The 14,566-nt window shown below is 44.4% G+C and overlaps 1 protein-coding gene across 3 annotated transcripts in view; it reads left to right on the top strand.

Annotated features, from left to right (window-relative positions):
- The window catches only part of col6a2 (collagen, type VI, alpha 2), a 71,929-nt gene extending 60,055 nt beyond the window's left edge, over positions 1-11,874 (top strand). For 2 of the 3 annotated variants that reach the window (XM_048534024.2, XM_048534023.2), the window contains exon 29: positions 8,783-11,874. In XM_048534024.2, the coding sequence (XP_048389981.1) occupies positions 8,783-9,390 (608 nt within the window). In that variant the 3' untranslated portion in view covers positions 9,391-11,874. Of the gene's footprint in view, positions 1-1,741; positions 3,300-8,782 lie in introns of those variants that run through there. The other variant, XM_048534026.2, reaches the window with a different exon arrangement.
- The last annotated feature ends 2,692 nt before the right edge of the window (positions 11,875-14,566 follow it).

Raw genomic sequence — 14,566 nt, 5'->3', positions numbered from 1 at the left:
AACCATACTGACTCTGATGGTTTGCATTTTGACTCTGCAAATCTTTCATTATTATTTCCTTAATCATGGATTCTAACAATTTCCCATCAGCAGATGCTAAACTAACTAGTCTACAGTTTGCTACTTACTGCCTCCCTGCAATGTTGAATAAGGGTGTTAAATTAGCATTTATCCAATCCGCTAGAACCTTTCCCACATCCAGGGAATTTTGGAATGTTATAACAATGTATCTAATATTTCTGCTGCCACTACTGAAAATAACCTAGGGTGTAAGCCATCCAACTCCTGGGAATTTGTAATCCTTCAAACCCAATAGTTTCTCAGTACCTTTTCCCTAGTGTTTTAAGTTCCTACTTTTCTGTAATCTCCGAATTACATATGGGATTCTCAAATGATGAGATTCATTATTCACCATGAGTTTTTGGTATGAGACACATGGATATTGACGATGGCAATCATGCTGTCTATGTGTAAGTCTGACCGGTGCAGTGTTGCACAGGGGAGCACTGGTGAACCATCTCATTACCGAACCCCCTGAGCAAACAGAAGGCAGTGGGGGAATAGATGAACAGATTGAAAGTTGGGAGTTTATATACGCCCGCTCAGGTGGCCATACCCGTTGTGATGAAAGAAAAATCGAGAATGCTGGAGAAACTCAGCAGATTTTGCAGCATGTGTGGAGAGAGAGAAACAGAGTTAATGTTCTCAACTGCTGGTCTGACTGTTAAGAACTGAAAGGTTTCCGTGATGCTCTTTCAAGGAAGCAAAGAGAGCCAGTAATTGTCCCTGCACCAATGCTTAAATGGTTTTGTCATTTACTTCATAACTGTCGTAAAACCTCAGTGAGCTTTTTCCTCTGAAGTGCCCATTAAACGCTTAGGGACATTGTTATACATTTTTTTCATGGGATGTTGGTATGGCGAGGAAAATTTGTTGTCTGTGCCTGGCGACCTGAGTGATTTGCTTGGGCCATTTCTGAAGACATTTATGAATGAAGCCATGGGTCAGGAGACACATGTAGGCCAGAGTGGCATCTGATGACAGATTTCCTTCCTTGTGGAACCTAATAGAGTCTTCCAACAACCAAGACAGTTTCATCATTTCAGTTCTAAATTTATGAATTTAATCGAGTGTCAGTTCTACCAGTGGTGGAATTTGAATTTGTGTCGGCCTGAGCATTAACCTGGGCCGCTGGATTACTAACAAACGCTGAAAACACTGGAGAAACTCAGCAGGTCTGGCAGCATCGGTGGAGAGAAGTAAACGAATTACGTCTCAAGTGCTGGGGTTCTGGGAACTGCAGATCTGCAGAAGAATCATACTGGACTTGAAACATTAATTCTGTTTCTCTCCACTGATGCTGCTAGACCCGCTTAGTTTTTTCAGCATTTTCCATGTTTGTTTCAAATCTTCAGCATCAGCAGTATTTCACCTCTGGACTGTTAGTCCAATGGCATTAATACAATCTTCCCGAGGTGGTGAAAGACACCATATAAATGCAAGGCCCTTTTTCTGATTGCCTGCCTGCCTCCTTGTCTCTTTGAAAATGGGATCCTCTGGCATTCTTTGCTCCTGTCCATAACGAATGCACTTCTGTTTCAAAGTCTCACTTAGATGTAGAATTGTAGGTCCAACCTATTTTGACAGAGACTAGGTGAGTTAACTTGCGACTGAGTGAATGGTATACCCTGTCAGCCAGTGTCAGCGAGCCTAAAACTGTTTCTTTTTTAATCGTTTTCAGATATCTTAAACAGTAATGCCGCAAACCCAGATATCCCACCCTCACCTATGCTTGGGACCTACCCACATAACTGGTTACAGACAATCCAGGAGCTTAGATCAGTCATGCAAACTACTGAGCTCCCAGACAGCTACAACAAACTGGTAGCAACTTTGGCTTACACCGCAGGGATGGCCAAATTCTCCACCGGAGAGGAACGAAAAAATTGGACAAACCTATTCATAGATTCTTTTAAAATGATCTACAAGGATATAACAGGGAATGCTGACAAGGCTATGAAGCTCTGCTAGGTGATTGGGCTGAGGGATGCTTCTGTGGTTTATGTCCTGCTGGGGTGCGTACAGTTCATACCAGCCTCATGGCATGGGAGGGTAATGAAAAGCTGGCTTGTCTCGCAACTTCTTCTTCCTGGCCTTGTACCCATTCACCAGTGGCCATTTGTAGCTGGTCAATGGGCGAGGTTGGAAAGGGGTCAAAGGCTATTCTGATGCAGAGGTTTGTGCAGCTCATTCTAGACTGTGGCTTGTTTAGATTGAGTCCCAGGACAGATCCCCAGTTTGCACTGCTTAAAGCAGCTCACTTACCACCTGCAATGAATTTATGATCCATACTGTGGCCATAAAAACAAAAAAGTACTGGATCCATCAATCTGCTGCTGTGCACTTTAGCTGTGCAGCAAGGCCATAGGAACTGTCTTGTGGTTCTCCTTGAATCCGGACCTTGCATAGGTCTGTTGTTTGGGTGATGGCAGAGGAACTTAAAACATAAACTGCCCAGCCTAGCTGTGAAGCAGCTCCAGATCCTGAGAGCAGACATTGCTGGAAGTGTAAAGTCAACCTTTCAGCGACTGACATGGAGACCCTCCAAATGGACACAGGACATAGGGGGTGGGGGATTGGCTTTGGGTGTGTTCACCCATGTGACCTTCCACATCCAAATTCAACCCCACCTACCTCCAAGGCCTCCCACCATTGATTGGCTTGCAGCTCTTGGCCTTCCCAGCCAATGGAGAAGCAACTCTTGAGTATCTCATTGGATGAAGTTTTACCATCAAAGAGCCTTTACCATCCCATCTCTGATATTTAATGAATAATATTTGACAGGAATCTTTCAAATAAAAAGACAATTGCACGCAATTCTTTTTAATGCCCCTCAGATTTTTGGAATCACTCAAACGGCTTAGAAATGCAAGAAGGCTACTTGGCTCTTCTAACTTCCCTACCATTTGTTTAGGTCTGTTGGAGCCTCAATTCCTATCTTACTGCCAGCTCCTCCTTTACTTGAGACTTGGCAACTCCTGTTAGTGTCAAGTGAGATTCCCTGGAATGCTGAGAGGCCAACGATCTGTATTGTGCTCCCAAAGCTGTCTGATTAAATGTTTGCATTTCTAGTGTTCTCCATATACCACCACCCCCCCCCCCCCCCCAACTCCCGACTGCTCTTAAGAGGAGGGACTTGCATCTGCTGCCCTGTTGTTTAGGCGATGCGCACCTCTGCCCTTTCAATGCAGCTTTCAACTTGTAAATGTATCAATTAATAAACTTCTTATTTGATTCTTGGAGGCTGGCTGATGCTTTAATAGAAAAGACGAGAACAAACTTGCATTTGGATAGCACCTTTCATGACCTCGGGAACTTCAAAAGTAATGTTTGCCGAATGAAATACTTTTAAAGTTCTGTTGCTGCTGTGATGTGAGGAATGCACACTGCCAGGTCCCACAGACAGCAAAGTGATGACAACCAGAGGATCTGTTCTGAGTGAGGTTGGTCAAAGGATTAATATCAGACCAAAATGCCAGGAAGGTCTTTTCGTCAAAATAGTGACTTGAGATATTTTTATGTCCAGGGCAGAAGACAATGTTTCAAATTAAAATCCTTCATTCTGAAAATGACAGCACTCAGTCCCTCTGCACCATACTGGTGTGTCTCTGGAAATTATGTGTTGAAGGCTGTGTAGTGGGACTTGAAGACTTCTGGCTTAGAGGCAAAGGTGCTACCCACTATGCCACAAGTTAGAAGACAAGGAGGGCTTTGGTTTTACCACAGGTCATTTGGTAGACTTGAGTGCATGGACTACAGGTTTCCAAACATAGCCCAACACTTACACTTGTGATTCGAGCTGCACATTTTGGATTATACAGTTTGCTGTGAACATGTTCATCCATTAATCTTAACAAACTGGGACTCCAAGTCAGTGCTTCCCAAAGTGGGGTTCAGGGCCCCAGATATAACCTCTGCCCTAATCTAATGAAAGATGTTCCCACTTTCATGGGCACTCCACCATATGCTCCCTTCCCTCCCACCCACACAGACACACTAAGGAGTGACAGGAAGCTCGAAAAGGGTCACAGTGGAGTAATAAAAACAGAAATAGCTGGAGAAACTCAGCAGATCTGGTAGCATCTGTGGAGAGAAATCAGAGTTAATGTTTTAAGTCGAGTGACCCTTCCTCGGAACAGTGGGGACATGTTTTGGCCATAACAACTGGGTGCTCAGTGATACTTGCCGTGCAAAGTCAATCCCTGTTCTCCATTGGATGTGGCTGTTCTCGTGGCTCCCTGCAATAACAATGATGGCTTATTAATCTGCAACACAAGTAAACATGAAGCAGACTCAGCCAATCCCTGGATTGGGGAACCAATTGTTTACTGTTGGTGTACACCAGAATGCATTTGGCACTCCTCTGACAGTAGACAGAAACATATCTTCCCTCTTGTGCTTGGAAATGTTGCTAGATCTGCAGATTTTCTTTTTAATTCATTCACAAGATGTGGTTGTCACCAGCCAGGCCAGCATTTATCCAGCTAATTATGGCATTAATGAACCATATGGGTTGTTACATCAATTGGCAATGGTTACATGTCACCGTTTTATTTCAGATTCTGTTGTGTTTAAGTTTCACCATCTTTTATGACGAGATTTGAACCTGGGCCCCAGAACATTAGCCTGTGCTTCTGGATTACTAGTCCAGTGACATTTACCACAATGCCACTGCCTCCCCATATGTTTCCAATATATTTGCATTTATTTTTTAATTCATATCATACTGAGCTCCATCTATTGTACATTGAGGAATAAAGTGTTGTGGGTATGTGGGAGAGTTAATTTGGGGGTCTGTAGGCTTTTGGGACCTACAGTGTATATGGGACCTGGGGTACAGAGGGAAAGCATTTATGTAAATTTTCACTGACACACAGGCATCTGAAATGGCCACCATTAGCTGATCTTAGTTTCCTCATCTGGGGATGATCTAACAAGTGAGATTGTGAGGCTAGGAAGAGCCTTTCCCAAACCTTCAGGCTCCCAAATTTCAAACTAGACAGACCAAAGGCAGAAGTGCAGAGTTGCTGAGGCGTCAAGGCCGGAAGGCTCTGTCACTCTGAGGCCATGTGTGACACACTTCATGAACGTGCACATTCCAGGTTGTCAATAAGAGGAAGGTCTAGTTGGGAAATTTGGTTACACCTGCTTGAATCTTGGTTCCCCGGTGGACTTGTTAAAAGGCCAGTAGTACATGACGAGCGGAAAGAGGGATGGTGATGGTTGCTTAAAGGTGTCTGTTTCCATGATGCTGTAACAGAACACTATTCCACTGCAGCAAAGCCATTAGTCAGAAAGATGTGGGTTTTATTGAATAGACCGTCAGAGCTATTAGTGAGTGGAAACCATTTTCTGATACTGAGTGGAGAGCTAATCCAGTCTGGGATAACTTCAGGACAATGAAGCTGGATCTCTTCATTAATTCACCTGGAGCTTTTGTGGCTTTTGTCGGTTCCACATTTTCTGTTCTAAATTGAGATCAATAAATGAGGAGCAAAAGGAAAAGCAAAGAAAGCTTTTCCTTATTTCTTAAACAACAATCCCCTGTGAGAGAGGTAGAGATAGTGGGAGTGTCACTGGACTAGAAGCCCAGGCTAATGGGACATGAGATCTAATCAACCCTAACGACTGACAGACAGAACTTAAGTACAATTCAGCGATGGTGATCATCAAACTACCATCGATTGTTGTAAAAACACATCTGTTTCACAAATGTCCTTTAAGGAAAGAAATCTGTCATCCTTACTGGTCTGGCCTACATGTGATTCCACATCCACAGCAATACGGCTCAATGTTAACGTCCCTGTATTTAGGGATGGTCAGAAAATGTTGGCCTAGCCAGTGATGCCCGCATCCTATAACCAAAAGGAAAGAATTCTTGAGGGGAAGAGGCTCACCATTATTGATAGTGATCTGAACAATTTGTTAACTCACCCAATGGAAGGGAAATTCGGAGCCCGATGTTAAGTCAGGCGATTTCACAGATTCTATTATTCAAGATTGTATCCAGTTTCTGTCACTGACTAGGTGTGGGTCGTGTTAATATGGTGTGGACCCCGGAGAAATTACATTTGCTGTTTCCGGATCCTGGGACATAGAAGTGTCACAGCTGCTTGTAATGCAATCCAATAGAAGCCAATACCCATTTTCCAGATGTAACCTGGATCTCTTGTTTGGTCTGTGGAGACATTTTATGACTCCTTAACCATCATCATTATCATTAACAACAACACAATAAGTCAAGTGATATCATTGTGATAAAGTCATTGGACTAATAACCCAGAACCTGAGGCTAATGCTTTGGCAACATGGGTTGAAATCCCATTGTGGCAGAAGGTGAAAATGAATTCAGTTTTTTAAAAGTCTGGAATTAAAAGCTGAGCTAATGACTTGTCAACTGTCATAAAAGCCCATCTGCTTCTCTAATGTGTTACCAGGCCTAGCATACATGTCACTCCAGACCCATAACTGTGTGGTTGATTCTTAACTGCCCTCTGAAATGGCCATAGCTAGCCTTTCAGATCAAGGGGCCAATTAGGGATGGGTAATAAATGCTGACCCAACTAGTGATGCTGAGCGAATATAAAACGAAGCCTGTGGATATTCCCTTACCAGTTTGGAATAAGGTGGCTGAGGAATACATTACATGCAAATGCTGTAACCCCAGTCTTCCAACGATCAATTCAGGAACCGTCCGTTTTAAATTGGAAAGTTGTAAATGTCACTTCATCGTTGAAGGAGAAGTGAGGGAGAGAAATCGAGAAATGATAGCCCTTTTAATCTAACCTAATGTGAGGAGGTTATTAGAATCTGTCATGTTCAGAACATTGCAAGACGATCAGAGAGAGTCAGAATGGATTTGAAAGGAAAGGAAAGTTATTTAAACAAGCCCAGCTAGGTGTTTTGAAGCTTTGAAAGTGGTAGAATTGGAGGGCATGGAGCATGAATACACCTGATCTGGGTGTCCAGAAAGCATTGGATAAGATTGCACAAAACACAGTCAGCTAACATGAAGGGTCAGGGAATTGGTGGCAACATATTGACCTGGTTATGAGCCATTGGAAGATGGAGATTGTGGATGAGGAATGTGTGCTTGAATTAAAAGAAAATGGTACCCATAAGAATCTGTGTGGGGGCCTTTAATAATTTCTAAAGAAGAGTCTCGACCTGAAACATCAACTTTGCTGCTCCTCTGATGCTGTTCGGCCTGCTGTGTTCATCCAGCTTCACACCGTGTTATCTCAGATTCTCCAGCATCGACAGTTCCTACTATCTCTGTAACACCTTCAATAATTCCCTGCATTTACTAAAAGCTTGATTAAAACATATATCCAAGAGCCAGCCATCCATCCAAACCTGCTGATAAACAGAGGGAAGTCATGTGATAAATAGTATGATCAGAAACATTATGTTGAGAAATTGCTAGATTAAGTGAGTGGACAAAACTGTGGCAGATGAATATCGATGCAGTGAGTTCATCTGAAGTAAAGGATAGATGTGACTTTTTTGTCAATTAAGTAACTAACAGGCAGTGGAAGGCTGAAGGGGGTTCAAAATCCATGTAAACAGATCACTTAAAAGTCAGATACCAAACAAAATTACAAAAGCAAGTGGCCTGCTAGCCTTTGCACCTATAGATTAGAATCACGAAGAAGTCTTCTACTGTACAAAACCATGTTTAGACCACATCTGAAATATTGTATATTGACCTTGGAAAGAATACAGTGAAGATTCAGCAAAATACTACCAGAGCTTGGAGAGGGAATTTGTCAAGAGAGACTCATCGAATCAGGGCTTTTATTCTCTGGAATGTAAAAGTTTTTATTTAGGGATGACTTGATTGGCATTTTCAGGACTCTGAAACTATCAGGTAGGTAAAGAAAGATGTATTCGCCCTGGTGGGGTGGAATGGGTGGGTGGGGAGAGTCCAGAACAAGTGATTTAACCTGAAAATTAGACCTTCTTGGGGTAACGTCATGCAATGTGTTATTCATTGTGTGAGATCAGGGTCAATTGATCATCTGGGAACAGGCTGATAGATTTTCTTTTGTCAGGCCGGACCATTGTGAGCTGACAGTCGGAGAAGTCTTTTTGGCATTGGTGCAGAAGCTCTGGGGCTCAGGGAGCGACAGCTTCCATCTTTGCTGAGTTTGATTGCTGAGGGTACGGAAAATCCATTCCCTCGAATGAGGGAACCAAGAGCAAAGACACAGAGTTGGAGCTGAAGGCCGGACAGACAATCTGTGTGATTGCTGCTGCTCTTGAGGGCTTGCACTGTAAAAATTGGCCGCCAGGTTTGCACTATAATGAAGTTCTTCCTTGATTGTCAAATCTTGAAAAATTAACATCAGGCCCACACTGCGTTCTCCGTCACCACTCCTCTCTGGTGGAGGAGCCCAGACAGACAGATGGAGCTGGATAAAATGGACCTGAGTTCAAAGTCAGCCTCTGGTGACATGGAGTCTGCACGTTCTCCCTGTATCTGCATGTGTTTCCTCCCACAGTCCAAAAATGTGCAGGTCAGGTGGGTTGGCCGTGCTAAACTGCTCATAGCGTCCAGGGATTTTCAAGTGAGGTGTTAGCCATGGATAATGTGGGATTTTGGGGACAGGGTGGGATGCTCCTCCGAGGGTCTTTGCGGACTTGATGGGGCTGAATGGCCTCTTTCCGCACAATGGGGATCCTACATTTCTATGATTCTACTCTCTGGTGCCTTTTCTAGAACTGGCGGTGGCACCGTGCATGCAACGGCCCGTAGACCTGGTCTTCGTGGTTGATGGCTCCGAGAGGATGGGCAGCACCAACTTCCGGCATGTGCAGGAGTTCATCCAGAAGGTGGCAACAACCCTGCCCCTGTCCAAGAGCAGCAGTGATGCCATGCGGGCCCGCATCGCCGTGCTGCAGTACGGCAGCGAGGACGAACAGCAGTTAGTCTTCGGGCTGAGCCACAACCTCACCACCATCCTCGACTCGCTGGCTGGCATGACCTACCTGGACTCCTCCTCCAATGTCGGCTCCGCCATCATCTACGGCATCCGCAACCTGGTCCAGAGGCCGGGATCCACGCCCCAGGCGGCGCGCCGGGGGGCTGAGCTCTCCTTCGTCTTCATCACTGACGGCACCAGTGGCAGCAAGAGCCTCGGCGAGGCGGTGGACTCCATGCGCAAGCATGATGTTGTGCCCACGGTCATTGCTGTGGGGCCTGAGGTGGACATGGATGTCCTCTTGCAGATAGGCTTAGGTGAGAGGGCAGCCATCTACCGAGCTGCAGACTACTCCCAGATCCTGCAGCCCAGCTTCTTCGACAGATTGTACAAGTGGATCTGTTAAAGACTTCAAAGCCAACTTCCTTCTACCCCATCCCCCACACCCTGAGAAAATCATGTAAAATCCACCCTTTCCTGTTTTAGTTTCATGTTATTCAGGAAAAGGTAAACCAAGGTGCTTTGTTTTTTGTAATATATATATCGAATTATTTTTTATCATCGTTCTTTCTATTTTCCCCATTTGTGTGTGTGTGTGTGTGTGTGTGTGTGTGTGTGTGTGTATATGTGTGCGCACGTGCATTTTGATCTTATTAGGCCTCAAGAGGAAACCGCTGCTCTGGTTGCCAACTCTGGTCCTTTGTCAGACTGACCCGCTGATCCCCTGCCCAAATTAGCCAACTGGCTGATCGATACATTTTTCATCATGCTGCCTGGGTGAGTCACCTGGCAGTCCACAACCTGACGGACTCATACTTGATTAAAACCGGACAAGATTGTGGCTGATCTGATGCTCCTCAGCCCCACTTTCCTGCCCTTCTCCCAGAGCCCTCGATTCCCTCACTTGAATGATGCAAGTATACACTGGGATAGTAGTAGTGTAGAGGTCAGTGGAAGGCAAGAATTCCAGGAGCGTGTTCAGGGAAATTTTCTGCAGCATTGTGTTTCCAGTCCACAGTAAAAAAGGACCCTCTTCCTGGAGTGAGGAATATGTTTCCAGTTTTGTTTTGTCCCATGTTGATGGATTTTAAACATCTAGAGTTCTTGGCAATTAATAATCCCCTAAAGAGTTGGCAACCCTCCAGCTAGCCAAACAGACAGACATTTCCCTTTGCTTGGACAGCCAACGCTGTTTTGGCTGTTTATTTTCTTTTCCTGTTTCATAAATGTTTCGAAGTGTGCACCAGTCAGAATTTTTACCCCACAGAGCTTGGATTGTCCTACAGGGTCTGAGAGGTGCCATTGTCACTTGCATCCTCCCTCCCTCCCAAGGAGAGAAAAGATTTGTTTGTGATTAGCTGAATGCTGTGCATACCATAGAGGCCTCAGTAGTGTGATCTGGGATCTACTAGATCGCCCCAGCCTGACTGACGTCCCCAGCACTGAGTGCTGTAAATAGTGTTGACTGAACAGCAATAATCAGAAGCCTGTCAAAACTTAACATTTGCTCGCTGTAAATGGCTGCGTTGCATTGCATGCAGACACCAATTTGGCTTACCACCTGGGTACACGGTGAACGTGAGACATTGCACTGCATTAGAAAGTTAGAGAAGAGCAATAAATTCTGGCTGAACCTAACCAAGCCAACAATGTGGACAAAATTTTCCCAGGTGGCAGTTGACGCTGTGAAGCCCTTCTGCTATGGCTTATGGTTGGTGCTGGCTGCTGTTTTAATAAAGCTGGTCACTTCATGTGCAATCATGTACGGTTTATTTATGATCCGCAATTTCTTTGTGGTAGAGAACTGTATCAGGTGTTACCACATTTCACCAACGATGGGGCTGTGAGATTGAATAGCGCATGTAGTCAGTTATTGGGGTGGGAGTTGTCTGAGTGAAACAAGGAAGAGAGTGAGATGGCAATAGCTGAACTTGATCTGAATCTCCAACACCATGTTTTCAAAGGCATGGCAAGTGTGGGAAGTCCAAGTAAAGTCTGCTTTCCTTTGCTGTGAGGCGTTTTGTTTGGTGAGGGGTGGTAGGTGTGGGTAGGGGATCTTTGACAGTGGCCCCTTCTTGCCAGCAAGGTGGTGCAATTACAGTGGGTAGCGAGAAGTTGGCATCCACCTGAAGCTTAAACCCGTTGAAAAATTAGAGGCAAAAAGACAAGGTGCAAACAAATATCTCCCTTGCCAAAGAAGGAAAACCACCTTGTCCCTGTTTTGAGATCTCTAGGGCGTGCCGGAATGAAAAAAGCACAGCAAGCCAGTCACCATGTGAATGAGATGTGCAGAGTCCTGGCTACAACCAGCCCCAGATCCAGGGCGGTCATTCCCACTAAAGAGTCTCTGCCCAAATTGATCTCCGTCTCAGACGCCAGCACACCTTCCATGGTGTGCTGGCGTCTTTTACCATTTTGTCTCTCTTGTAGCATTCACCAGTTCAGTCTGTGTGCCCAGTGACTTTGTGTTCACCTCTCCCTGCCACCTGGTATCAACCAAGAATAAATCAGGTCCCACACCGGCACCTCAGCGCACTCCCTCAGAATGAGACTCACCCAGAGGGTGAAACCAGTTTTTAAAGAAAGAACTTGGAAGTTAATACACTGCTCCTCTCTCTTGGAAGATAATGGACGAGGCTGGTCCATTCACCACTTTTTAATGTTTTTACCTTTCGGACATCTTTGGTGGCTCAAGACACCAAGGCTGTGTCCCTGTTGTAACTGCGCATTGCAAACCACAAAGCTTTGTAATATATATTTCTAGTGAACATTGCAATAAAGTAGTCCACATTGTTTGTAACAAAAATGTCTTTTTCATGCGGCTTGATGCATCCAAATTTGACTTGTCTGTACCGAATACAAGATCAATAAATGGATTTTCGAAAAAAAATTCCCTACAACTTTTGATCTCCTTTTGCAGCTCACTTCCTGAAGTTTTGCTGGATGCTCGTTCAGAATCATAGAATTGTTATGATGCAGAAGGAGACCATTTTATCAACCTGCACTTTACCAACATCGTTACCCTGTGCCGATCTCCTGTTTTATCCCCAACCAAATAATCCTCCAATGCCCTGAACTGAACCTGCCTCCACCACATTTTCAGGCAGTGTACTTAACCATTGTTACTTTGCACATCACTTTAAATCTATGCCCCCTTGTTTTTTCTCCTTTATGAGTGCAAACACTACTTCCTATCTACTCTACACAGCCCACTCATGATTGTGAAAACCTAACAAATCTTCTCTCAGCTGTCTTTTGTCCAAGGGCAAACATTCCACCTTCTTCAAACTATCCTCATCACATACATTGCTCATTCATGAAACCATTCTTGTAAACTGCATCTGCTCTCTGCAATGCATTCACATTTTCTCTATAAAGTAGTGCCTACAACCGTACACAATACTCAATACTCCATCTGAGGACTAACCAGTGTTTTATACATGCTGAATATGACCTCCTTGCTCTTTAATAAAAAGACCCCTTTCATAAAGTTGAGGCTTCTTAACTGCTGTCTCCACCTGTCCTACCACCATCAGTTATCTGTGTACATTTACACAAGCACCCCCCCCCCCAACCCTGTTCCTGCATTCCCTTTAGAGTGTACAGTTCTATTTTATGTTATTATTCTGTTAGCCTCTCAGGATTGTTCTTGCAGTGTTGTCTCCAGGATATCTGCCTGTGCCATACTGGTGCCCCAGTGTGCATGCAGCTTCATGTCGACCTGTCCATTTGCAGTTATCTCTATTTATTTAGCTTTTCAGTCAAGTCTCCCTGCTGTGCCAGTGGATCATGCCCCACTTACAGAGTAATTGTAACTTGTAGTTTCCCAACTGGCTTCTGCAGTTGTACGTCCTGTTGCTCACTCTCTCTCACATGCACCTTTGATGACCCCATCCTTGTAGAGACCCTTTCTCTGACTTGCTGCTTCCAGTCGCCCAAGGGGTTGCAGACTTTAAACAGAGGCAACACTCCTGAGTCTCAATCTCCTCCAGAAAAGTTTGCCTTGTACCAGTCAGCTGAGCAAGACTTGCTGAAAGGAGCTGTGTTCCTGTACAGAAGCCTTTGCCCCCTCACCTTCAACCTCCAAATAGCGAGTGTAAGGAGCAGTGATCACAAGTGAAACACCAGGAAGACTGTGAAGCCATGCTGTTTGGCTCCCCAGTTCCCCTCACTGCTAACTCTGTTCCCTTATCACAGACTTCCTCCTGCCTCCTGCCCACTTTTCAATTCATTCACATGATGTGGGGACCACTGGCTGGACCAACATTTATTGTCTACCCCTAATTGCCCAGAGGATAGTTGAGGGTAAACCATGTTGCTGTGTGTCTAGATTCACATGTAGGCCAGACCAGGTAAGAGCAGTTTCCTTCCCTAAAGGGCATTACTGAAACAGATGGATTTTTCCAACGATTGACAATGGTTTCATGATCATCCTTAGACTCTGAATACCAGATCTTTTAGTATTCAAATTCAAATTCCACCTTCTTCCGTGGCAGGATTTGAACCAAGAGTTGAAATTTTCTCCCAATGACCAACACATTCCTCCTCTGTATAAACTACGCTCTCTTTCAAACACTGAAATTGTGCTTGCAGTTCCAAGCCATTGACATACATGGTTAATTATCATAGTTCCATCACTGATCCTTGTGAATTAGATTATGACCAGGTTAAGAGGGGTGATCAACTCCACTCATTTTGAACCCTATCTCATCACTCGCTCTGTTAATGTTCATTATCTTTTAGCACCCAGCTATCACATTTCAGTTGAAACATGTTTAACTTGAGCAGAATGATGGGAAATTAATTAGAAGATTTTCTGGAGTCAAAGGAAGAAGGATTTTATTACCCAGAAGGAAATAATATAACAAAACTTCATACTCAGATGATAAGCCTACAAAGAAGAAGGGGTTTCAGGCTGACTGCACAAATAGGAAGCTACAGGCAATTGCAGTTGAAGGTATTTTCAGCCCTTGAATTCAGGAGTGGATCAAACTATTTCACTATTAAAGTCAGAATTGTTAAGCCCGGAAACAGGCCCTTTGGTCTAACTCTTCTATACCAACCAGATGTCCTAATTTTCCCCATTTGATGATATGGATTTGATGGGTTGAGTGGCCTGCTTCCACACTATAAGGGTTCTATGTTCTATGTTCCATTTTCCAGCATTTGGTCCATTTCCCACTAAAACCTCCTATTCATGCACACATCCGAATTCCTTTTAAATGTTGTAATTGTACCAGCCTCCACCACTTCGTCTAACAGCTTATTCCGTACACGCACCGCCCTCTGCAGGAAAAACCTGCCCCTTAGTTCCCTTTTAAATCTTTCCCCCTCACCTTAAACCTATACCTTGTAGTTTTTGACTTACCCACCCCTAGGAAAAAGGCCTTCACTATTCACCATATCCATGCCCTTCAGGAATTTATAAACTTCTTTACAGTCATCCCTCAGCATCCCATGCTCCAGGGAAAATATTCAGGCTCTCCCAGTAGCCCAAACCTTCCAAGCCCTGGCAACACCCTTGTAACTCTTTTCTTGTTCTTCTGTAAAGGCGAGCTTTCTGATATCTGGAGCTCTCATTG

This window comes from Stegostoma tigrinum, chromosome 7 (assembly GCF_030684315.1).
Source record: "Stegostoma tigrinum isolate sSteTig4 chromosome 7, sSteTig4.hap1, whole genome shotgun sequence".
NCBI classification, from domain to species: domain Eukaryota; kingdom Metazoa; phylum Chordata; class Chondrichthyes; order Orectolobiformes; family Stegostomatidae; genus Stegostoma; species Stegostoma tigrinum.
Note: the sequence above shows the minus strand (reverse complement) of the source record. Positions and strands in the feature narration are given on the sequence as shown.